At 46.1% G+C, this 25,719-nt stretch overlaps 1 protein-coding gene across 5 annotated transcripts in view; it reads left to right on the forward strand.

Moving 5' to 3' along the window:
- GATAD2A (GATA zinc finger domain containing 2A) overlaps positions 1-25,719 on the forward strand; it is a 105,156-nt gene that overhangs the window by 39,442 nt on the left and 39,995 nt on the right. For all 5 annotated transcript variants that reach the window (XM_030305319.1, XM_030305351.1, XM_030305341.1 and 2 more), the window contains exon 2: positions 2,552-2,640. In XM_030305319.1, coding sequence (XP_030161179.1) covers positions 2,626-2,640 — 15 coding nt within the window. In that variant the 5' untranslated portion in view covers positions 2,552-2,625. The remainder of the gene's footprint in view (positions 1-2,551; positions 2,641-25,719) is intronic.

Below are 25,719 nucleotides of genomic sequence, written 5' to 3' on the forward strand. Positions count from 1 at the left end.
TCTGTCATGAGCTGAGATGGGGAAAAGCCATGTTTGAGTATGAAAGTCTGAGTTTACCTTAAAATTTCTTGCACATTGCATTCCATCCACGCATTGTGTGTGTTGTGATAACATATTAAGAAGGTCTTCTTCCTTGCTGGGTTAACCCTCCAGGAAAATTTTGTCCAGTGTGTCTTGTGGTCTTGCAGTCTTGCAGAGTAGGATACTGGATCTTTGTCAAAAATCAGTTGTACACAGGTGCATGGGTGTATTCTATTCCATCTCTTGTCTGTCTTTATCACACTGTCTTGGTTATTGTAGTTTTATGATAAATCTTGAAATCAGGTAGGATAAGTCCTCCAAATTTGTTTGCCTTTTTCAGCTTTCACTATTCTAGTTCCTTTGCATTTCCATATAAATTTTAGAATCAGATTGTTTTTTCTACCAAAAAAAAGAAACATGTTGGGAGTTTTTGATTGGATCTGCATTGAATCTGTGGATCAGTTTGGGAGATAATTGATATCTTCTGATCCATGGACAAGGCATATCTTCCTTTATGTTTTCTTTTATTTCTCTCAGTGATGTGTTATTGTGGTTCTACTTGATACGTCTTGAACATATATTTTTTTAAAAAAAAAATTTTTTTTTTTTTTAACGTTTATTTATTTTTGAGACAGAGAGAGACAGAGCATGAACAGGGGAGGGGCAGAGAGAGAGGGAGACACAGAATCTGAAACAGGCTCCAGGCTCTGAGCCGTCAGCACAGAGCCCGACGCGGGGCTCGAACTCACGGGCCGCGAGATCATGACCTGAGCCGAAGTCGGACGCTTAACCGACCAAGCCACCCAGGCGCCCCAAACATATATTTTTTTTAATGCTTATTTTGAGAGAGAGGGAGGGAGGGAGGGAGGGAGACAGGGCACGAGTGGGGGAGGGGCAGAGAGAGAGGGAGACACAGAATCCGAAGCAGGTTCCAGACTCTGAACTGTCAGTACAGAGCCTGACACAGGGCTTGAACTCACTAATTATGATACCATGACCTGAGCCAAAGTCGGACACTCAACCAACTGAGCCACCCAGGCACCCTGAACATCTTTTTAAAAATTAAATTTATCCTTAAGTATTTCATATATATGCTATTGTAAATGGATTTTTAAAAATCTGTGTGGAAATACTGCTGACTTGTGTGTATTGACTTTGTTTCTGAAGAGGGTAGGTGCTCAGAAAGCCTCTCCTTCTGGGCTTCCCCCTCCATGGCAGAGTGAGGCCATGGTTCAAGAGATATGAAAGAACTAGGATTAATGGTGTCCACTGTGTTTTTTGGCCTGAATGGGGCCAAAAAGGAGTGGCAGAAAGCGCTCCCCTCCCCAGGAACTAGCCCTGGTGGTGGCTACATCTGGCCCTGGGCCTCACTGAGGAGGATGCCATGTGTGCTCCTTGGTGCCCAAAGGTCTTTGCATAGAGTTCATTGATATTTGCTTATTTTGCAAGTTCTCCCATGGGAGTGTTTCTCGCTATCCATGAACTGTGAATTGTTGTGAACCCAGTTTAAAAATAAAGGTTTCATATTAGAGCCAGGCCTCCTGGTAGTCATGTGGGCTCAAAGAATGACAACAGAGGTGATACTGACAATATTCGGCAAGCTACAACTGATAGCACTGCCTAGGAGTCTGGGATTTGGCTGGTTCTCTAGGTTTAGCCTCTGCGCCTGGAGCCCTGCATGTCTGATGTCACAAAGGAGGGGGAAGTCCTGGAGCCACACTGTCTCTGTGACCTTGGGGGAGTTCTGAACATTCTTGTTCCTTAATTTTCCTGTCTGTAAAACAGGTACTTCCTTCCTCCCTGGGCAGTTTTGTAATCCCTGTGGAGATGATCCCTGGGGTAAAACTTCGAGTTGCCCTATGGAGGTAAAGTCTGCCTGGGCCCCAGGCACATTGCACCCTCAGCTTCTTGAGGGCAAACCCTGCACTGCCTGGAATGGTGAGTGGTTTCCCTGGTGTGTGGACCGGGGAGCAAAGAAGTCATGTCTGTAGAGGGAGACCTGGGTGACCCTGGGCAAATTCCTGAATATTAGACACATTAGATCACTTATCTGAAAATGGGGATGATCATGTAACCCCAAGGTTGTCCTGGGGATTCAAAGAGATAGAGTTTTAACATAGTAACTGGAATTTGCTACTAAGCACCTGTTAAATTCTAAGTATTACTGTTTCTGCTATTAATGTTATTACTGTCATAACTGAAATGTTGAGCCGTTTTCTGTGTGTTCAGTATGTTGGTGTGTGGCTGCATGTTACCACCTCATATCTGTGTCCATATTGCTGAAGTCAGTGTCTGGGATGCTAGTGTTTATTGGTTAGCACTGCATCAGGTCATAGGTCAGAGAGTGATTGAAATTTATTTCCTCAGCCTGCCTCCCTGTGGAAGGTAGTAGAGGCAGAGCTCTGAAATCTAAATTTTACTTTAATCTAAATTTTTACTAATTCCAGGGGTCAGAGACATTGAAAATTGTCCATACATTCCAGAAACTTTCCTTGGAAACTCAGTATTTCTTTTTCTGTCCTTTTTTTAGGTTGGTCAGCACGTTGACACAAGTTGCCTTTTGACGTAGCTGCCGCCATGGCCAGCTGGTAGGACCAGCATCCCATGCCCAGAAGCCAGGTGAGTGGTTGAGGTCTGGTGTCTGAAATGAAGGCTCTGACTTGTCCAGTGAACCTCATTCAGTTCCTTGGACATTTGAAACTGAGCACTGCTTCAGAAGCTTACAGCTACCTCCTAGAGGAAATAGAGAGTCAAGTTCCTCCAGAATTGTGTACTGGGCTGTCACCACAGGATCACCCAGGCCCTGCCTGTTGCTTCCAGGGAGGCTGTTTGCTCACCCCTCCTATCTCGGGTTCACTCACTTGAAAAACCCAGGCCTAAATGGGATAAACCTTCCTGGGAAGATCAGGAAGAGGATAATTAATCCTAGCCAGGTGGCCTTTGCACTCTGGCCACTTTTGTGATTTCCCAACACTAACCAAAATGAGTAGAATTTTTCCCTCATCACTGTCGGTAGTGCAGGGCCCTGCACTGGTGCTTGGTGGCTCAGTTGCCCTTACCCCAACTCACACCTGTGAGGAAACTGAGCCGGCCTCACCCCTTGCTTAGGACTCTCAAGGGCTGAAAGGACCCAGCAGGGCAGAGCCTGAGACCTGGGTGGAATTTTTATCTTGTTACCATCAGAGTCTGGCCAGCCATGTTTTGGCCCAGAACTACCTACCTAGAGAAGAAGGTAGAACTGGGAATTGTCTTAGAACTCTAAGACAGCTTGGAGGACCTCCTGAGTTGGTCAGCTGCTTTTACAGGCTAGCCAGCAGGTGACTTGCTGAGGGGTGCATGTCTCTCTAACAGCATAGCTGTATGGGGTGAGAACCGGCTGCCTGGATTTGCCTGCTTCAAGACGAGAGTTGGGGTTGGTTTTGTGAGGTTTCAGCTCTTACTTGCATATAGCAAAAAAAAAAAAAAAAAAAAAAAGAGTATGGTCAAGTATTCCTGTTAGCAGGAAAACATTTCCAGAATGTTCTAACAAAAGTTTTAGCAGTGCTTTAGTTTTGTTTGTTTGTTTTTTTACAGTCGGGATATAATTTGCTTACCATACAGTTCACCGATTTATGATTTAAAATTCAGTGTTTGTTTATTTATTTGGTATATTCAAGAGTTGTGCAACCATCATCTCTGTCTAGTTCCAGAACACTTATCACCCCCAAAAGAAACTCCATCCTCATTAGCTGTCATTCCTTATCCTCCGTCTCCCACTAATCTATCTGCTTTCTGTTTCTATACATTTGCCTGTTCTGGACATTTCATATCAACAGAGTCACAGACTATATAACGTGTGTGTCTGGCTTTTCTCAGAGTAATGTTTTTGAGGTTCATCTACATTGTAGCATGATTCAGTGCTTCATATGCTTTTATGGCTGAGTGATTCCATCGCATGGATGGACCACTTATTTATTCATCAGGATAAATTTGGGTGGTTTCCACCTTTTGGCATTTGCAAATAGTGCTGCTATGAACATTTGTGAACACAATTTCTGTGGATATGTTTTTGGTTCCTTTGGGTATATACCTAGGAGTGGAATTGCTGGATCATATGGCAACTGGTGAACATTTTGAGGACTTGCCAGACTGTTGTCATGGCAGCTCTACCATTTTACACGCCCCCTGCCCTAGCTCTACCTGAGACCCTCAGAGCCCTCTGGAGACAAGAAGTGACCTAAAGTCTATGCTGGTTTCCTAGAGCTAGCTGAGGATCACCAGTGTTGATGATGCTTGATACCTGGTGTTGGTAGCATAGTGGGACATCCATAGAGGATGGGTCTGGCACTTGACTGTCATCAGGCTATCTTTAGACATTAGCATTTAAAAATCATGGAACTTTACATCTGGAAAAGGTCTCACCTGAAGCTCAGCCCAGTGTGGTGAGTGACTGCCCTTGTCCTGCAGTCCCGGTTGTTGTCTGAAGGCAGTAGGCTAGCTTAGGGTTCTCTGAGGTCCTAGGCTAGGTGCTCCTGCTTCTGCCTAGTCCTTTGTTAACTCAAAAGTACATGGTCAGGGGATCCTGGGTGGCTCAGTTGGTTGAGCATCTTACTTCAGCTTAGGTTATACTCTCATGGTTCTTGAGTTCAAACCCCACATTGGGCTCACTGCTGTCAGCTTAAAGTTGGCTTCTGATCTTCTGTCTCCCTCTCTTTCTGCCCCTCCCTCACTCATATTCTCTCTCTCAAAAATAAAACATTTAAAAAATAGGGGTGCCTGGGTGGCTCAGTCGGTTAAGTGTCCGACTTCAGCTCAGGTCACGATCTCGCGGTCCGTGAGTTCAAGCCCCGCGTTGGGCTCTGGGCTGATGGCTCAGAGCCTGGAGCCTGCTTCCGATTCTGTGTCTCCCTCTCTCTCTGCCTCTCCCTCTCTCTCTGTCTCAAAAATAAATAAACTGTTAAAAAAATTAAAAAAAAATAGTTAAAAAAAAAAAACCATGGTCAGAGCAGTAAGTACTTGCAGAATGAATGAATGATGAAAGAAAGAAAGAAAAGAAAGAGAGGGAAAGAAAAGAAGGAAAGAGAAAGAAAAGATGGTGGAGAGAAGGAAAGAAAAAGAAAAAAACAGAGGTCCTCCTTCCCTGTCCAGGAGGGAAGACAGCCATTGCATGAAGGGGTTTGATGGGAAAGGACAGTCTGTGAATAGTCATGGCATGTGATGGCTAATGTCAAACGGGCAAAAAAATACCCTTGAGTAATTATTTTTTAAGGATTTATAAATATGTCAGCTTGTGTACTCTTTGTTGTGGGGTGTAAGTCATTTCAACAAATTGATTTTGTATTTTCTTTTTTTAATTTTTTTTTTTTTTAATTTTTTTTTTCAACATTTATTTATTTTTGGGGACAGAGAGAGACAGAGCATGAATGGGGGAGGGGCAGAGAGAGAGAGAGAGACACAGAATCGGAAACAGGCTCCAGGCTCTGAGCCATCAGCCCAGAGCCTGACGCGGGGCTCGAACTCACAGACCGCAAGATCGTGACCTGGCTGAAGTCGGACGCTTAACCGACTGCGCCACCCAGGCGCCCCTCTTTTTTTAATTTTTTAAATTGTTTTTATTATTTATTTTGAGAGAGAGATACAGAGCATGAGCAGGCAAGGGGCAGTGAGAGAAGGAGACACAGAATCTGAAGCAGGCTCCAGGCTCTGAGCTGTCAGCACAGAGCCTGACGGGGGGGCTGGAACCCATGAACCATGAGATCATGACCTAAGCCGAAGTCAGACGCTCAGCTGACTGAGCCACCCAGGCACCCCTTCTGTTTTCTCTGTTTAACACCAGCCCAGCACCCCCTTTCAGTTGAACCGTGGCCTGTGGTCACCTCGGGTCTCCCCATTTCTGCCACCCAGGACTTAGTAAGCATAGAAGAGGAGCAAGACAGGAGGAGGGTTGGCTCCTGGTGAGCCTGACATATGCACACAGCCCCCACACAGTGCCCCACACTGTACACAGTTGTAGGTGTGCACACTTTGGGTCAGACTGCCTGCTTGGGCTAATGGATGTGGCATCTGCCCCTCAATTTTTGCCTGTCAGGGGTCCTGTTTATTCAGCAGGTACACACTACTCATGTGCTGAATGACTTTGCCTTATGTTGGGTGTTAAGGATTAAAAATGGGTGTGACTTAGAGAAAAACAGTTCACAGAAAAAGTGAGTGCAGATGGCTCTTACCAAAGGTATAGAAGATGCTCAAGTCTTTCTGATACTAAGAATAATGCTCATTGGAGTTTCAAGACAACATTTCTGACCTTTTGTCCCCAGAGGTGGATACCAGTCTATTGATGGGAATCAAGCACTGCCATATATTGCTTTTGGAGGCTCACAGCTCTTCAGAGAGAGATTTGTTTACCCTTTGCTTCAGAAATTCCGCTTCTAGAAAAATGTATCACAAAGATACACTGTCAAACATAAGAATTGTGACAAGGATGTTCGTTCTAACATTCTGAAGTAACAAAGCTGGAAATGACTTAGATGTTTGTCAGTTGGGGCTGGAGACTTATGGGGATGGATCTCTTGGGTGGGGATGGCATCAAGCCCCCTGAGCAAAGGAAGAAGGGACGTCCTTATGTCATGGTGATGGGATTTCTAGGGTGAAATGAGAAGTGGAAGAAGCAAGGTGGAGGATAAAGAGATACAGTATGCTTACCTCTCCAAGGAAAGGTGGAGGGACATGGATGTATGTGTATTTGCTTCTATTTTATTTTTAAATATGGAAATACAAACCATAAATGAACAATATGGTTATTTCTAGGAGGAGGGATGAGAGAGGACAGGGTTACCAGGAGATGTCTCTGGTTTTCTTTTCTGTGTAGCACCAGATGGGTGTTTTACATAATTATGAAACAAAAGTATGGCAAGTTGTGAGGCGGGTGGAGAGAAGCAAACCCTAAAAAGCAAAAGGAAATTAATATGAATCTAGGTGTATGTCAGTTGTGATTCAAGTTGTGACTTAACTAATGTTTCAGGATTTCCTTTGCTCAACTTTTTAAATTTTTTTTTTTTTTTCAACGTTTTTATTTATTTTTGGGACAGACAGAGACAGAGCATGAACGGGGGAGGGGCAGAGAGAGGGAGACACAGAATCGGAAACAGGCTCCAGGCTCCGAGCCATCAGCCCAGAGCCTGACGCGGGGCTCGAACTCACAGACCGTGAGATCGTGACCTGGCTGAAGTCGGACGCTTAACCGACTGCGCCACCCAGGCGCCCCATCAACTTTTAAACATAGTAGACTATAAATGTTTTAGTGAGATATGCCGTAAGGGCAAAAACTTTTTTAAAAAAATCAGTAACTATCTTTAAGAATTATTTTTGGTTTTAGGTTAATAATACCAATACTCACTACTGTTTCAGTAGTGCCCCCTTACCCACCAGAACACTTTCCAAGACCACTGTGGGATGCCTGAAACCGCAGATAGTATCAAACCCTATATGTACTGTGATTTGTTCCTATATACATGCAGACCTATGATAAAGTTTAGTTTATAAGTTAGGCACAATAAGAGATTAACAACAATAACTAATAGTAGAACAATCATAGCTATGCTATAGTAAAAGTTGTGTGAATTTGGCCTCTCTCTCAAAAATCTTAGTACTGTACTCACCCTTGTAATGATGTGAGATGATAAAATGCCTGTGTTATGAGACGAAGTGAGGTGAATGACGCAGGCATTGTGACATAGCATTAGGCTACTATTGATCTTATGATATGTCAGAGAATCATCTGCTCCTGGGCCGTGATTGACCACAGGTACCTGAAACCGTGGAAAGCAAAACCGTGGATAAGTGGGGACAACTGTATTATAGGAGATAACAAATAAGTAGTAATTAATGTCTTTAAGAACCAGAATTTTCAGCACCAAAGAAAAATGCAAGTATAAAATCAAGGCACTTAAGTTAAAATGTTTTAATTCTAAATCTGCATTGGGAACATGTGTAAGACTACTAAGGGTGAGACAGGGGAGTATGAATAAGAACAGATTCCCAATTTGGAGTGTCAAATGTGTTAAAAAATCAACAGGTTCATTTATATTGCTGGTCCTCTTTGGGGGGTGCTAGGGAACCAACTCATTTTGAAAATTGGTAAATAAAGGGAGAGAAACAAGCATTTATCCTCTTTTCGATGGACTGAACTCTCGAGGAACAAAATAGTGGGTGAGAACAAGATCAGTGCTGCCCTACAAAACTTCCTGGAACTCTCTGTACCCTCACTGTCCAATGCACCTGGAATAGTTTGAAGAAGTCAACTTTTAATTTTATTTAATTTTAGTCTATTTAAATAGCCACATGTGGCTAGTGGACAGTGCTGCTATTGACATATTCTGGCTAATTAAAATGAAATGATGGAATTAGAAGTTTATAAGTTTTCAGACACCTAATGAAATGGTGAGTCCAGACAGTGATCCTCAGTGGCCGCCTTGCACCCAAGAAGGGTACCATGTACTACTGGAAGGATGTGTGCTTGTTTTGGCCGCAGAATCTAGTTTATAGTAAATCAGGGGCATGTTGCATTATACCACGGGGATGCCACCAGCAAACCTGACTGTGGGGAAATAAGATAAATAAATGATTGAAAGGAAAGGTTTTGGAAGGACCTATAGATTTCAACCAAGTGTGACTCTGACAAAGACTAAGAAATGCTTGTTAAATTGTTGGAGGTCAGGTCACGGAATTGTAGTGGTTTGTAGATACAAATACTGACCAGTGCATTCATAAATGAATGTTGTGTAGGATTTGCTTCACAGGAGCTAGTGGGGTATGGGGGAAAGGAGCAGTGTATGGAAGACCTGCAGCCTGGGTGGTGCATGTGCGCTGTGAATCCTGTTGTTTGTGCTACTTCTGAGGGCATTGCTACTTTTGCAATTTTCCGTAATCAAATATTTGAAAAATGGGCTTGACCCAGGCATATATATTCCTCAGGGAGCTTTATCACGTACATCACCCAGGGCAGGGGAGTCCTCTGTTACAAAAGGGTGGCGGCCACTGTGGTTAAATTTAAGCAGAATACTTTCAGCAGAGATTCTGGAATTGCTAAGGGGCTGTGGCTGGTGGCCTGTCAGGTGGAACAACTTCCGTTTCCAGCAGTCTTATTTTCAATAATAATAATACTCACAGCTACCCTTCACGGAGCCGTCAGAGCATTTCCCATTTCACAGGTGAGGAAAACTGAGGTGAACCAGGCATTCTGGTTTCTACCTGATGCACTGCGATGCTGATGGCACCTTCCTATCTCTGAGCCCCTGGCTTCCCTGCCCAGTGCTTGGAGCTCACCTTACCCCTGCATGTGCTTCTTCACTTCAGTACTGACTCTGTGATATCCCATACTTTGTTTTCTGACATAATATAATTTTGATTAGAGACCAGTCTCACTTCCCTCTTGGTGTCATTTGTCCATAGCAGCTATAGCCAGTGGATAAAGTAGATGGTTTGATTCCATGTGTGATCTAGGGATCACTGCAACTCTCAGAGTGATAGGGACCTCACTGTGTGTCTCTCCGCCTGATGTCCACTGCCCATGCACCTGCCTCCTTGCATATCTTCCCAGGGTTTCCAGGGAGGAGGCCCCGGGGTGTCCCAGGGGCCCAGTCAGCCCCTTGTTCTTGGTAGAAACTAAGCCGGTATTTGGACAGATGAATAAAACACCTGTGAGACTGAGGTGGGTGGCACATTCGCAGTAATGTGTTAATGTAAAACCGTAGCATGTGTTGTTTTGGTTTTAGACAGTATGAAGCCTACGATGAGCCTGACTTAAATTGTATTCTGATGGTGGTGGTTTGTGTGACCCCAGTTGTCTGAGGCCTTACCCTCTTTCTGCCTTGGTTCCCCATTGCTAGATTGGTTCTTGTGTGTACCACATGGCCACACAACCAGGCATCAGCTTTCCTTTGCTTGGAGGTGGTTCTTAGTTCCCACCTGTGGGGTGGGCTTGTTGTGGCCTCAGACTCTGTGAGAACTGGATGGTTGACTCACAGAACCTAAAAAACTCCCCCAATTTAACCATTTTAAAGTGTGTAATTCATTGGCATTTAATGCATCCATGATACTGTACACTCATCATCTCTATCAAATACCAGAACGTTTTTATCCCCAAAAGAAGCCTGTACCCATTAGCAGGTACTATCCCCTCTTTCATCTCTGTGTCCTTCAGGGCCCTAGGAACCACTAGTCTACTTTCTGTTTCCATGGATTTGCCTGTTCTAGGCATTTCATATAAATGGCATCATATACTATGTGGCCTTTTTTTTACCTGGCTTCTGTTGCTCAACGTAGTGTTTTCACTGTTCATCCACATTGTGACATGAATCAGAACTTCATTCCTTTTTATGAGTGAATAATACTTCATTGTATGGATATATCACATTTTGTTCATTTGTTCATCTGTTGATGGACATTTGGGTTGTTTCTACTTGTTGGCTATTGTAAATAGTGCTGCTTTTAACATTTGTGTATAGATTTTTGTGTGAATATGTTTTCACATCTCTTAGCTTGTGTACCTAGCAGAATTGCTGGGTCATATGTAATGCTGTATTTAACTTTTTGAGAGACTGCCAGACTGTTAACCATGTCACCACGCCATTTTATAGTCCTGTCAGCAGTGTATGAGGGTTCCAGTTTCTCCACATCATTGACAACGCTTGTTTTTTTTTTCTTTTCTTTTTTTGTTAACAACCATCCTAGTGGGTTTGAGGTAGTATCTCATTGTGATTTTGATTTGCGTTTATCTGATGATAAATGATGTTGAACATCTTTTCATGTGTTTATTGGCCACTTGAATATCTTCTTTGGAGAAATGTCTATTTAAGTCCTTTGCCTATTTTTTAATTGGATTTGTTGTTTAATTATGAGTTCTTCGTATATTTTGGCCACTACACCCTTATCAGATAAATAATTTGCACATATTTTCTCCTATTTCATGGGTTGTTTTTTCACTTTTTTAAAGATTTTATTTTTTTTATTTAATTTTTTAAATGTTTATTTATTTTTAAGAGAGAGAGAGACAAAGAATCTGAAGCAGGATTCAGGCTCTGAGCTCTTAGCACAGAGCACAATCTGGGGCTCGAACTTGTGTACTGCGAGATCATGACCTAAGCCAAAGTCAGACCCTTAACTGACTGAGCCACCCAGGGGTCCCTTTAAGATTTTATTTTAAGTAATTTCTACACCAAATGTGGGGCTTGAACTTACAGCCCTAAGATCGAGAGTCGCCTGCTGTATTGACTGAGCCAGCCAGGCACCCCTCATTCTCTTATTAGTGTCCTTTGCACATTAGATTTTAATTTTGTTGAAGTCCAATTTCTTTTTTTTTCTTTCATTGTGCTTTTGGTGTCACATTTAATAATCTGTTGCTGAATCCAAGGTCATAATTTACCCTTCAGCTTTTCTCTAAGAGTTTTTATAAGTTTAGTTTTTAATAGGTCTCTGACCTATTTTGAGTTAATTTTTGTTATGAGGTAAGGGTTTTGTTTTTGATCCTTATTTTTTTAATTGGCCTGAAGACATTTTGGTTTTTTTAGGAAGGGAGAATGATACCTGGGAATTCTGAAAATGCTTTTTCTTGTGTGTTAAACACCTATGTATTGAGCCCTTATTCTATCCTGGGCCCTAGGATGGTAGCAGTGAACAAAGAGGTGTTCCATGTTCTTATGGGAGATGGGGTTAGGAGGGCACATAGACAAATAAATAGAATGTTAAGTGGTGATGAAGTGGAAAAGAGGTTAGAGGTCCACCAAGGATGTGTGAAAGGGAGCTACGTGCCATTTTGGTTTCTCAGGTGAGACCTATAAAAGAGGGTAGTTCAGAGACCTGGAGGGAGGAGACTTCAAGGCAGAGAAAGCAGGATGTGCAAAGGCCCTGGGGTGGGAGTGAGCTAACCGTCAGAGGAGCAGCCAGACTGTCAGTGTGACGTAAGAGAATGGGGTCCAGGGTTGGTGGGGCACAGATGGCAGATGAGGTCAGAGAGGCTGACCAGACCTCAAGGATGTGGTGAGGGCCTTGTTTTTATCTTGAACAGTATCTTTTACAGAAGGGCCACTAATATGATACGTTCAAGTCCAGTTCTGCTGTTTCCCAGAGCTTATTGTAGGTATCTGAACAGCTCCCTGCCCAAGAGGAAGATTTCCACTTACAGGGTAGAAGCTAAATGTGGGATTTCTGGTTCAGCTCTTACAGCTGTACAGAAAGTGCTAAGAGAACTTTTCACTGGTGGGAACTGTTTCTTAGGCCCATGGGCTTTATTGAGACCAGAAACTTACATTAGTCTTAGAAGTAAGTTTCCCTGCTGGCTCTGATCCTCCTGGGGCAGCTGCCAGTGTGCTCTGACACCACAGAATATGTGCAGGGAGGAGCTTGACAAAGGAAGCCCAGGAAGAGCCTCCAGGCTTTCCCACATTGCTGGGCCCCCTGATGAAAATGACAAAAGAAGCAACCTTGGTTCCCCTACTTTCTACTCCTGTCTCCTCCTAGGAATGGAGGTAGCTTTTCTGGCCCTTCCTGCAATTGTCTGTGCAAAACCTCCCAGCCATTTCCAGCCATGGGCCTCAGTGGAGCTGGTGGTTAGAGCTGTGTCTTGGCCAGGCCCTGAGGGAGTTGGCACTGGAAGGGTTAAGACTTCCAATTTTGTGATGTGACACCCGATGGGCACATTGCAGATGGCATGGAAATGGCAGGTGTAACCCTTTGTAGGCCATGGAGGCACATGGCCCAGGAAGCAGCTGGGAAGGAACAGAGGCTGTTCCTTTCCCGTGGGAGGCAAATGTAGCCAGCTCGCCCTCACAGTGACATCCCGCACCAGGGGGACTCCTGGTTGCTATTTCCCTGTGGATATTTAATATTGCTCAGATTCCCCTTCACAGGCAGTACCTTTGTTTCTGTGTTATGTGCTTCTCCAACAGCATCTGTTCCTCTCTGGCTGCAGGGTTGGGCTTTGGCCCAATGGCCCTGGCTGCTGGCAGTTCAGATGCTCATGTCGGTCCACTTCCAGGTGGTTGATGTTGGGTGCTCACTGGGCACTTTTGAGAGGGCAAACACAAAAGCCAAGTCCTTATCTCCAGTGTGAGCCTAGGGGAGCTACTGATAGTTTTAAAGACACTTGTTACCAGTCTTTCCCCACTCTTAACTTGTGATCAGTATAAGTGCACCTTCTCCTACTGTGTGCTATGACTTGGAGATGAAGATGGGCTTTCGATCTCATGTCTTTGGGAAAAGGTGCTTAGAAGCCAAGGCATGGGGCCGGAGTGCAGGCGGAGTTGAGTGGGATCTGTGTGGTCCACATTGTTCCCTATTTTCAGAAGTTTGCAGGAGATCAGCTGTGTCTGAGAGAAGATAAAAATATATTCCCTACATTATCTTCCCAGGATAGGATCTGTGCTTTCTCTAGTACCCATTCCCTGTGCCCCCCCCATTCTCGCATGACTCTAGGGATGGAGGTTGAGGCCTGGGGACCTAATGTCCCAGGCCTGGCCCTGTACATCCCTGGGGTGAGTTTGAACAGCCCAGAGAACTGTCAGCAGGCCGGCCTCGTGACTGTCTATTTTCTGGAGACGACTTGTCCCAAAACCTGCTTTGTTCCCACACACAATGCTGGAGTGAGATACTACCGGTGCTGTGTTCTTTTACTGGGCAGTCTGTGATTTGTGTTTAGGAATCTGAAGACCATTAAGGTTTTGTCTTTAAAATGTTGATGGCCACCACTTAAGTATGTTGGTTTCTGCTCTCCAGGTTAACTTTGTTAAATATATCCCAAAACATTAATTCAGAGACCTCAATTACAAGTCCTCCACTTTAAAAAAACAACAATATTGTAGGGGCTCCTGGCTGGCTCAGTCAGTGAGCATGCCACTCTTGATCTCAGGGTTGTGAGTTCGAGCTCCATGTTGGGTGTGGAGATTACTTAAAGATAAAATCTTGGGGCACCTGGGTGGCTCAGTTGGTTAAGCATCCAACTTCTTTCTGCTCAGGTCATGATCTCACAGTTTGGGAGTTCGACCCCCCGTGTCAGGCTCTGTGCTGACAGCTAGCTCAGAGCCTGGAGCCTGTCTTCAGATTCTGCGTCTCTCTCTCTGTCCTTCCCCTGCTTGCTCGTGTGCATTCTCTCTCTCTCTCTCTCTCTCTCTCTCTCTCTCAAAAAACAAAACAAAAAAGAAAGATAAAATATTTAAAAACAATCAAGATTGTAAATGTGGGCTTATTTGTAAATGTGGTGCTGATTGTTTTTATTCTTTTCACTTAACAACCTGTTTCTCTTTTTGGTTCTTGAACCAAGGACTGAAGGTGACCAGATAGGATGGACTTCTTGGTCTTGGTCTGACTTCACCTTGCACGACTCCTCCACCCTGTTGGTGGTAACAGGCTTATATTTGAATGGGTCATTAGCATTCAGATGGAGTGTGGTGTGTGGGCATGCCTGAGATGTTTAAAGTTCCCTGTTAGGAGGCTGAGATGCTCCTGAACTTAACCTTCCCTTTTGGCTCCTGGTCCATGCTGAGCGCTACATTTACAAATGGTGTCTTTTCCTGGAAGGGTTAAGTGGAGAGCACTTACAGGGACTGGGAACAGGGAGGTCCTCTGAAGGTAGTGCTGGTGCTCAGATTGATTTGTTTGATGGAGTGACTGGAGGCATTCATTTAAGTTGTGTGTATGTGTCTGGAGTGTACTCTGTGCCATTTCACAGCTCTCAGTGCTTCCCTCCACACCCATCCTTTAGGACCCAATTGCTGGTTCCAGCCCTTCTCACTCTCACAGGCTGATGGCTGGTCCTGACCTCCACCCTACCCCCAGTCCCTGGAGTCCTGGAGGGCATCTGGTGCCCAAGGAAGTCCATGGGAGGCCCTGTCATCACTTGAGCCTTTTCACAGTAAATATAAGTGGTCTTTCCAACAGGGATGTTTTTTTCTTCTACACGATCTCCTCTCATGTAAAAAATCCTTGTTTAAAGTTTGGATCTCCTTTTATTTGGTTTCATTTACTTTTCTTGGAGATGGATTTTCACGTGTTTATGTATTTCTGTCACTTCATCTTTTCTGGCATTTTTTCCTCCCTCCTCAATCTCTGTAAGTCCAGATTCTGCCCTTGGGGCCCAGCTCAAATGAAGCATTTCTATATTTTTCCCCCTCCTCTTTTGGACTAGCAGGGTGAACTACTTTCTGGTGTAGACTTGTAATAACATGGTGATGAGCACATGCATCTCACAGCCCTTACTGGGTTTATGCTCCCATGAAGGTGGGGACCCTGAGCTACTCTTCTGCTCTCTACATATGAGGCACCCCCTGGGTCACTGGTCCCTTGGAGAGGTCACTGTCTGCTGCATTAGCAGTATTTGTTAGGAGTCTGACAGCATCCGCATCCTGCTGGGCCACACAGGCTGTGAACTAGAAGATGGGGTGTCCTAGGTGGTTAGTAACTGACCAGCCTCCTGTGCTGCAGAAATTCCCTTCTGGGTTAAGGCATTACTCAGATAAACAACTGTAAGCAGCAGTTGGTTCTTTGCCTTCTCTGGAAGCTTAAATTACTGTGTGCACAAAGTAGTAGCAGTGAGCATGGTTTCAGTGCTAGTGATTTGAAAACTCTGCTGCTCCAGCCAGGTGTGAAATTGTTTGTCTTGGATAGGGCTTGGGAAGGTGTGGGCTGAAGTGGCTGAGGTGCATGGGGATCCACCTGAGGTCCCTCAGGGCTCTGGGTTTTTTCATGGGTTTTGGAAGTTGATGATTCTAATCTAATTTTTGTACTTGAGGGTTTTCCTTTTCGGGACAGGTGGATCAGGAGTGGAATGAATACTGATCACACATAAGAACTGCTGATCTTTTGCTCAGAATTGAACAGAGAAAGACCTTTTCTGACACAATTGGGCAAGATTTGGAAGTGGGAAGAGGAGAGGAAAACTGTGCACGTGTGTGAGTGCATGTGGTGTGCATGTGTGGGCACTTGTGTCTGAGTGTGCATGAATGTGGGTGTACATATATGTATATTTGTGGTGCAAGGTTGTGTGGTGTGCAACTAGCCTGGGGCACTGCAGCCTTGGGATATGGGGAGCTGTCTTGTCAATGCCCCAGTTTCCCATGTGCTTCTTCTACCAATAGGGTATGCATTGAGTGGGGTCAGATGATCCCAAGTCTGGGGTGCTGTGTGTTCCTTGTCCCTTTCCCTCTCTTCTCACTGCCTCAGCTTCCCCAGAAACTGGAGCCCAGGCGCCATGGCCATTGGAGGCTGACAGTAAGATTGTCTACCTTGTAAGAAGCCTTTGAAAGAGTGAGTGAGTCCCTTGAGTAGGATAGAAGAATTTGTTGGTCACGTGTCTCATTTTAATAAAGTGATTGTCCACCTGGTGAGTTGTGTTGGTTTCTCTTAACACGAAGCAGAAGGCTAGGAAAACCTGCATTGAGACCCCAGGTCCAGACAGCCCCAGTGTAGGATTGACAGGGCACCACCAGGTTGGGGGTGAAGTGATATGCCCACTAGTCGGGCCCAGTGTCCGTATAAAGGTCAGAAGAATTGAAGGACCAAGGCAGTGACCAGATGGAGGCTGAGCCCCTGAAAGGTCCCAGGAAGGTTCCTGGGGCTCTCTTGCTGTCCCCGGGCTGGAGTAGGCTATGGAGCTGCAGCCACAGGCAGAATGCACCAAGTGAGGATTGTCGTTGTTAAGAGATCTCAGTGGGACAGGATGCTGTGACAGTGCAGCCTTCTGCCCAGGACCTTCCCTAGAGTGGGACAGTTGGGGGTATTGTGGTATGGACCTGCATCATCCCCCTGTTTGTTCCCCCGTCCCCTTCTCAAGAGTTTCCCTGGCACAGATGACCCCTTTCTTCCCAGTCCTCAAGGGTGAAGTCCTGCTTACCTGGAGAAGTTGGGCCCTGCACCTCCCTTCCTACTGCACAACATTCCCAGGGACCCCCAAGTCTCTAGCAAACCAGCCCCAGTGTGCTCAAGTCACACTGTTTGTTGTTGTTGTTAAGTTTATTCATTTTGATGGGGGGGGGGGGAGAGAATGAGTGGGGGAGGGGCAGAGAGGGGTTGGGGAGAATCCAAAGCAGGCTCTGAGCTGTCAGTGTAGAGCCCAGTGCGAGTCTGGAACTCAGGAACTGAGATCATGACCTGAGCCAAGATCAAGAGTCAGGTCTTAACCAACTGAGCCACCCAGGTGCCCCTCAGGTCATACTTTGTATCCCAGCTCAAACATCCCTATTCTTGCTTTCTTGCTTTCTTTCTTTTTCTTTTTCTTTTTTTTTTTTAGTTTATTTATTTATTTTGAGAGGCGGGGAGAGAGAACACCAGCATGGGAGTGGCAGCGAGAGAATCCCAAGCAGGCTCTGTGCTTTCAGCATAGAACCTGACTCGGGGCTGGAACCCACGAACTATGAGGTTATAACCTGAGCTGAAATCAAGAGTTGGATGCTCAACCTACTGAGCCATACTGGCGTCCCAAACAACCCTATTTCAAGAAGGGCTCACCCCACCCCCTCCCAGCCCTGTGCCCATCAAGGTTATTCACATCTCCCTGTGCTCTTCCTTAGAGCTTTGGTCTGATACTCAGGCATGAGTGCTGAGGAACTGCTTGTTTCTGTAACTGGGTTAAAGTTTGATTCACTGCAGTAATCGAGTTTATAGCACATAATTTCCTTATACGAGGGACCTATTTGTCTTGAGAGTGTGTAGGGCTTTTAGGATGGAATAAAATTGACCCATGTAGTGAGACAGACTGACCCTTCAGTGAGTGCTCTTCCCTCTGCACTTTTCGAAACTAAATTTCTTCTGACTTTTGGGTTAACCTTGAGTCCTGGGCTCAGATTGAATTTACATGTCCAAGTTGTTTTTTGAAACCTGTTTTTCTTTGCAGTCAGTTCTGTGATAATGCTCATTTTGGAAAAGCAGATTTGTTTCAACACTATTGATGTATTAGGGCACAATTGGAGCATGATACATACACGTTGTATGTGGTTGTGTGAAATTTTGTCCAGGAAAGTGCTAGGTTATGGGTTGGGAAGCTATGTCCCACAGGCTGGTGGTCTGTTTTGGTAAATAAAGTTTGAATGGGACAGAGCTATACCCATTTGAGGACATATTGTTAAAATTACAGAGCTGAGTAATCAGGACAGAGACAGAAAGACCTGCAGAGCTGAATATATTTACTGTGTCCCTTTAAGAAAAAGTTTGCCAACTCCTTCACTAGATAAATCCAGAAGATTGCTCTCAGTAAAAGAGCACCTGACCATACATAAAATTAAAATGCACACACCTCAGATATGCACCAAGCCCTCTCCAGGCCATATCATTTTCTCCTGGGGTCAGACAGCCTCATTCCAGCATGTCACAGTAACTTAGAAAACAGCCACAGCAAATGCCAGGTCTTCCCTCAGGTGAGGGGTTAGGCTTCAGGTAGAATTTGTGTATTTTTGTCTTTTTTTTTTTTTTTTTTTTAAATCTCATGATTAAGTTTTGGGATGTTGTGTACTGCCCTGGTCACTGGACTGTTGCAGGAGGGGGTCTCCCTAGCATCTTTTTAGTCCAGGTCTTTGAGGGCCCATGGAGCTCCTGGCCAGGCAGGTAAACCAAGTACCTTCCTAATGGTGTATGAGAGAGAAAGTGCCTATATTTTTGGAGTATCTTAGGTTTTCAGACCACTAAGGGTTAAGAACCCAGCTTCAGTCAGTGAGTAAGTAAGACTTAGTTCTTCTTTTGAACAAACCTGTAGCACAGGACTCAGGGTGGCTCCTTTCCTCTGTCTGAGACCATCCCTGCTCAGCGGCTTGGCCCTTGATGTCTATACCCATGCCTGGACCATCTCCCCAGATTCCTGTTCCTTGTCTCAGCCTCAGTCTGTGGGACTCTATATATTCGCCTTTCAGAAAGTCCAAATGGCAGAGTTTTTTTTAACGAAAGTACTTGTTTGCTTCATTTTGACCTATAAGGCAAACCCCAGGAATCGTACGTTTCATGAGGATAATCTACAGAAATGTAGGTTTAACTCAGTAGCACATACCGAACCCATATTGTTTTGCTCCACACTGAATATGGAGGTGAATGGAAAGAAAAAAGCTGCTGCCATGGAGGAGTCTAGCAACAAGCTGGGAGAAGAGATGAAGCTGCTGAATAGTATGGGGATTGTTGTTGTGGAACTGTGTGAGACATGGGCTCCCTCAGAGCGAGCCCACACTGATGCTGTGGCCTGGCAGCCATTCCGCACAACTGATGGCCCAGGTAGAAGGTGGGTTGCGGGGATGAGCTGAGGGGTTTGAGTTTACTGTGTAGAGCTTGAGATTTGCTTTAGTAAGTAACACAGGGGATAGACTTTTAAGCTGCTGAGACACTTGCTAATAATGAGTGGGAAAGTCACAGCAGTGGCACCTCTCAGTCCACTGAAGGTTGCATATTTGTCTTATGTTCTTGGTTCTGCCTGTTGGAGGAGCCAGCCTCCTGATTTTCCTACATTATAAAGCACTCTCCCTCTGGCCTGGGAGCATTTCCCTCCAAAGGGCCCTCTCCCCTTGTCTCATCCCTATACACTTATCATTTTAAAAAGTTTTCAGCATCTGCATGTGGGAGTGTTATTTTATCTAGCTAGCTCTCCTTTTTATCTTTGTGTTCTTTGAATACAAGACTGATAGAAAGTCACTGTTAGGAGAAATAATTTAATACAGAAAGTGAAAGTTTCTGAACTTATTCTTCAGAAATGAGTCCTGTGGCTTTTAGCCTAATTTCTTTCACTTTTAATTTTAGTAAGCTTTTTCAGTAGTTTTTTCTGAAGATTATAAGCATTTTTAAGCCATGTGAATGGTATTATACTGTTCTACACATTGATTTTCTCATTCAAGTCATTTTTTTTTTTTAACATTTGAGAGACAGAGAGAGAACAGAGCATGAGCATGAGAGGGGCAGAAAGAGGGGAAGACACAGAATCCAAAGCAGGCTCCAGGCTCTAAGCTGTTAGCACAGAGCCCGATGCAGGGCTCAAACTCACAAACCGTGAGATCATGACCTGAGCCGAAGTTGGATGTTTAACCAACTGAGCCTCCCAGGCACCCCTCATTCAAGTCATTTTTTAAAAAAAAAATTTTAATCTATAATTTTAGAGTGCATGTGAGTGGGGGAGAGGGGCAGAGAGGGAGAGACTCTCGAGCAGGCTCCATGCTCTGCATGGAGGCTTGATCCCACGACCCTGGAATCATGACTTGAGCTGAAATCAAGAGTCGGATGCGCAGATGACTGAGCCACCCAGGCGACCCTCATTCAAATTATTTCTAATATCACTCTGTTTCTTCACATAGCATGTCTATGAGGTGTGGGTAGGGAAACTGAGGCTGAAAGACTAACAAGTTCTCTCAGCCCATTGTTGCCTGAGATTTGGCCTCTGTTCTCTCCTGTGTCTGGTAGTAGAGGCTGGCTGTTGGGATCGTCCTTCTATTCCCCAGGTTAAGTTGCATCCCTTGTACTCAGCCTTAACAGGGTTTGACGTTTAAAACCTGAGAGCTGGCATTTTTATCGCGCGTTCCTTCCAGAACACAGCCACTGCATCCCTGCTACTATCGTTCAGAGAGAGGCATCAGGAAGTGGCTCAGGACTTGAGCAGAGTGAACTCTCTGTTCTGGAAGAGAAGATAAGTGCCTGTCAACCAGAGGCTGCTGACACCAAAGTATAGCTTAGTTGTTCTCTCCCTGTCCCCTCCCCAGGTACCTGGCTTTGACTCTCAAGAATGTAGGGAGCCTCCAGAGGGTGAGCAGAAGGGTGTACAGGTCTGTGACTTCTCTTCTGCAGCTTCTGCAGGCTGTTGTGTCTGGGAGGGTCAATGGGATTCCTGGGTCCAGGCAGGAGACAAGAGAGAAATCATGCAGAAGGGCATCATAGATAGCCCCAGCCTCAGGACCACCAGGGCACAAAGATCCACCTGCACTGTGCATCTGCTGAGGGGCACTCTGGTGGTGGGTGCCTGGCTGCAGGCCTGCTGGAACTGCACACCTGGCAGGGCCTGTGTGTCGCAGTGTGGAGGTTGGCCAGTGCCAAGTGAAACCAGTGTCTGGACCTCATCGTCACCCAACTTGGCATTGGACGCTTCACTGGCCCTTCTTTCCTGACAGGGAGGGGTGCTCTGTGCTGCCGAAAACAGTGGCTGCCCCATGTGCAGGCTTCCACCTGTCAGTAGACACTCCTCGGCCTCTCTGTGTGGGTCTGGTAGACTCCTACTCACCATGTCCAAATTTCCCTGCTTCCAACCTTCTTCTCCCAGATCTGCTCTTACCTCATTTCAGAAAACCAATTCCATCCAGTTGCTCAGGCAAAAATAAAACAAAGCAATCTTTTCTTGCCTCCTGTCCAGCTGTTGGTATGTTGTGTTGTCTAAAGTATACTTAGGGTTTGGTCATATCTCCCCACTTCTCAGTCTCTTTCCCATCCTGAGCCACAAGATACAGAAGTCTCCCCCAAACTGCTCTCCCTGCCATCTCCTACTCCAGTCTATACCCATATCAACCAGATGATCCTTTAGAACAAATTGGATCTCCCCTCATCCCCACCCCTCCACGTTCCCCCTGAGGACAGTCCACACTTAGTACCCTCTTTTCTTCCACCTCCTCATGCTCACTCTTCTGTGCTCTGGAAAGAGCACCCCAAGTCCACTTTTCTCATGCCTGAAACAGGAGTGTTATTGATAGTATTCCTGCTGGTATGTTAGTAACAGAGTAATATAAATAGCATTTCCTGGTACAGATAATGATAATGCTTCAGAGTTATGGCTCCATGACTTGTGTTTGTTTACTTTTTTTTTAAGTTAACTTTTTTTATGATAAAAAATGTTTACTGGCATTATGTGCTCAACTTGTGCCAGGTGCTTTCTGTTGGTTTCCTGAGTCTTGTTTAAAAATTCTGGTTCCTGCATCATTCACCTCTTTGGAGTTGCTTTAGAAGAGGTTTTCCGCCTGAGGTTCTCAGATCAGTTAGACAGTGGCATTTTACTAAAAAATAAAGTATCTTTTGGTAGAGGCATTTACAATTTGCATTGACCCAAAGCCCCTTGTCCACATTCCACCTGTTATTTGGTTGCCTCTTCGACCTGAGGTCGGTCGTTCTGTGCTGTGCCTATGTAGCCGCTAGAGTGACTGGAACCTCCCTTCTTGGGGCAAGGAAGACCTGGGTTGCTTCCTGCCACCTCTCTGCCTGCCCAGCCCTGTCTGAGGATGCATTAGAGCAGGCTCTGCGTGACTTAATTGTGTTTGTGAGAGTGAGAAGAAAGGACTGAGGCCATCTGGGTTCCAGCCCTGCTTCCTGGGTAGCAGCCTGTGCCTCAGGCAGCCTTGCAGTCCTGGGAGCCTCATCTTTACAATGGGCTGCTGTTGTCAGGATCTGCCCCTGTCTTCAGGCCACAGCCAGGACAGGATCCCCCTTAAGTAAGAGGGTGTTGCTCTTTGTGGGCTGGCAGTTCCTGAATGGGCCTGTGGTAGAACCCTCACTGGCTAGGGGTTTTGAAGCAGATCCTAACTTTCCATCACAATAATCCAGCCTCTTTACCTGTTCTTTTTTATTTTTAATGTTTGTTTATTTTTGAGAGAAAGTGTGGGTGCATAAGTGGGGGAGGGGCAGCGAGAGGGGGGCAGAGGATCCTAAGTGGGCTCTGCACTGACAGCAGCAAGCCCAATGTGGGGCTCAAACTCAAAAACCGTGAGATCATGATCTGAGCTGAAGTCAGATGCTCAACTGACTAAGCCACCGAGGCGCCCCTTTACCTGCTCTTTAGAAAGTATTCTGAGGTAACTCCTCACTGCTTTTTTGCAGAAATTGTAGGTCATGCTTCATTCCTCAAGGCTGGTTTCTTCCCTATAGCTTTGTCATTGATCTTGGGTTTGTGCCTGCAGGGTGATGGACACTAGCCCTAATGTGCTAGGGCACTGGTCCTTCCTGCTGAGAGGAGGGAGGAGCATTCTTTATTAGCACCTGTACTCCCCAGGAGCAAATGCTTCCTGTGGCCTCTAAGGCAACCATCTTGCTGTGGAGTAGGCCCTACCCAAGATGGAGGGGGGCACGGGGCAGGTGGTGCAGAGCTGGACGCACCCTCTGCCATAGTCAGCCCTGCCCCCTCCAGCTGTGCTGTTCCTTTCTGTGGTGGGGGAGGGATGCAGCTGGCCACCCCTCCCGAGAATGCCCTGCTGGAGCCAGAGGGCAGGGCATGCATGTGCTGCCAGGCTGGCCATTGGTTCTGGGTCCAGGGTTGGCAGATTTCCAGTCCCTCGGCTTTAGAGTGAGCTACCTTGCTTGACACTGCACACAGAACATAAACAGGCTGTATTCCGGGCCCTCTGCTGGGGACCCTGATCAGCTACCTGAACTAGGGTGTTGTTGGGGCCCTGTGGCCCAGAGTGGTCACTGGAGCTAGAAGAGGAACAGCCCTGTGTGGGTATGAGGCTCTGCTCTGGCCCTTTATGCTTGCTTATTTTATATTAGTGACAATGAAGTGAGGTCACTTGGGTACTACTTTGTCAGTCTGGTGACCTGGCACACGGTGAACTGGTTGTTGGTCCCCACCCGCCCAATCTGTGTGGGTATTTGAGAGGAAGGACTTCATGCAGGGTCTAGGTTTGGATGACTTTCCTGGATTGGAGCCTGGAGCTTATAAGGCCAGAGACTGCACTAGGTGGGTGTGCCAGGCTGGAACAGAGGCAGAGTGGGGAAGCATGGGGGAGTTTAAGTACAGGATTGAGGTGGGGGTATCCTCCTCCTCCACCTCAGTCCCATTCTTCCCTGGTCTGTACCAGCCCAGACTGGGAACTTCTCCCTTAGGGACAGAATTTCTTCTGACTCTAGTGGGCATGCCTTTTTGCCTCTTTCCTGGTCTTGTCTCTTCTCCTTTTTGATCCTGACAGGCTCCTCTCTTGCCCTGGGAACACAGCTACCTGCTGTCCAAGGCAGCTACTGAAATTGTTACTCTTGTCCAATTCCCCAAATGTTTAAGGAGCTTCTCTTTTAGGCAGCCCTCAAAGGAAAGATGACCCATGCCTCCCACAGTGAGGGAGGGGAGGTTGACTGACACTCATCTCAGGGCAATGACTTATCTGCAATCTCACAGAGAGGACTGATAGATTCACTGAGCAGGCTGACAGGGTTTGTTGTCAAGACATATCAAAGAAGGACAGAAGCCATAGAGCTTTAGGCTAAGAGGGACATGGGGTATCCTTTGCTTTTCTCTGGGGCAGTTAGGAGACCATATCCATACAGAGTGTGGGAGGAGGAGATGGGGGGATGTTTGGGGGGGTGACTAGGACTGAGCAGTTGGTACAGGGTGGGCAGCAGGCACAGGCTAGTATGCCAGGAGGGGTTGGGGGCAGATGGAAGTCTTGTCAGTAGCCCATGCCTTTGGGCTTCAGAGTTCTCCAGCCCCACCTTCTGTCAACATGGGTGGAGAGCATTCTGGGGGTAATATGACCACCGGGAGACTTGCTCATTTTGACCCTTTTGGACTGCCTGTAGGAGTAGATATTTGAGTGCCCTGGCCAGGCCACAGTGGCCCGACACGTGTGCATGTGGACAGCTCTGCCTCCTGAGCCAGGAGCATGAAACAGCAGTCAATTTCTTTCCTTTAACTCTAAGTCCACCGAAGAGGCCACTAGGACATGGTCCTGCACTGTTGCTCATTTGAGAAATCGGCTCCTTAACAAGGTTGTGAGTGAGTCATCTTAGGAATGCATCCCATGTATGATGATGTTGCCCCTTCATTGCTCTGTGTTGCCCCTAGTCTCCCAGAAGGTGGGCTCCAGGACAGGCTTCTCAGGGTATTCGTGGTGAGGAAACTGGGGTGCCAGATGCCCTGCCTGTGTGGACACAGAGCCAGGAGGCCTTCAGTGTAGGCACACCACAGGTATGAATTGAGATTCTCAAGGGGCTTGTAGTGTGTTCCTCTGTGGACCCTGTGTTGGTAGACATAGGCACCTACCATCCTGTGTAGAACTGGCATTTTGGGAATCCTCCTAGAGCCTGGCAGCTAAATTCTTTTTTGTCCCTCATGAACTCTGGCTTGGCTTTTTTAGACCCTGACTCTTGCAGTCTTATTTCCTGTGTCCTGACTTGTTGTCACATCGGGGCTGGAGTGGCTCCTTTAAGAGCGAGCGCCTGTGTCCCAGACTCTGTTGTGGAATGCCAGCAGCCTCCCTGCAGACAGACATCATTGCGCTGTCCTCCGTCCTGTCTCTGTGAGGGTTAACAACACTTCAGCTTGTTGTCTGGAACCGGTTCAGACTGGTTTTCTGGAAAGTGCTTTGTCTCTCAGACTGAATCCTGGGAAGGGTCATGTGGAGCCCAGTGATGTCATGGGATCAAAAACTGACTCAGCTGTTTTTTTCTTCTTTTCTTTCTTTAAATCAAGATATGTGTGTGCTGCAGGTACAGGGTGCTGGCATGGTGACTGGCCAGCTCTCACCCCACTCAAAGTTTACCTTGCTGGCAGTCAAAGGGTTAAAGGTGACCCCCACTTCTCACTCCCCTGAGGTGAGCAGGGAGTAAGGAGGCCGCCCCTCACTAAAGGGGAGAATGGTCAACCCGAGTCAGTGCAGTGCAGTTCTGGACCTGGGCAGTGACCCTGCTTCTGGTACAGCAGTGTCTCCCCTTCCCGGATTCCAGAAATCTCCAACCTAGGGCAGGTACTCAGAATTCCATAGGCAGGAAGTTCAGATCTAGAACAGTTTTCCTCTCTTTGCTTTT

Source organism: Lynx canadensis, chromosome A2 (assembly GCF_007474595.2).
Source record: "Lynx canadensis isolate LIC74 chromosome A2, mLynCan4.pri.v2, whole genome shotgun sequence".
NCBI lineage: Eukaryota > Metazoa > Chordata > Mammalia > Carnivora > Felidae > Lynx > Lynx canadensis.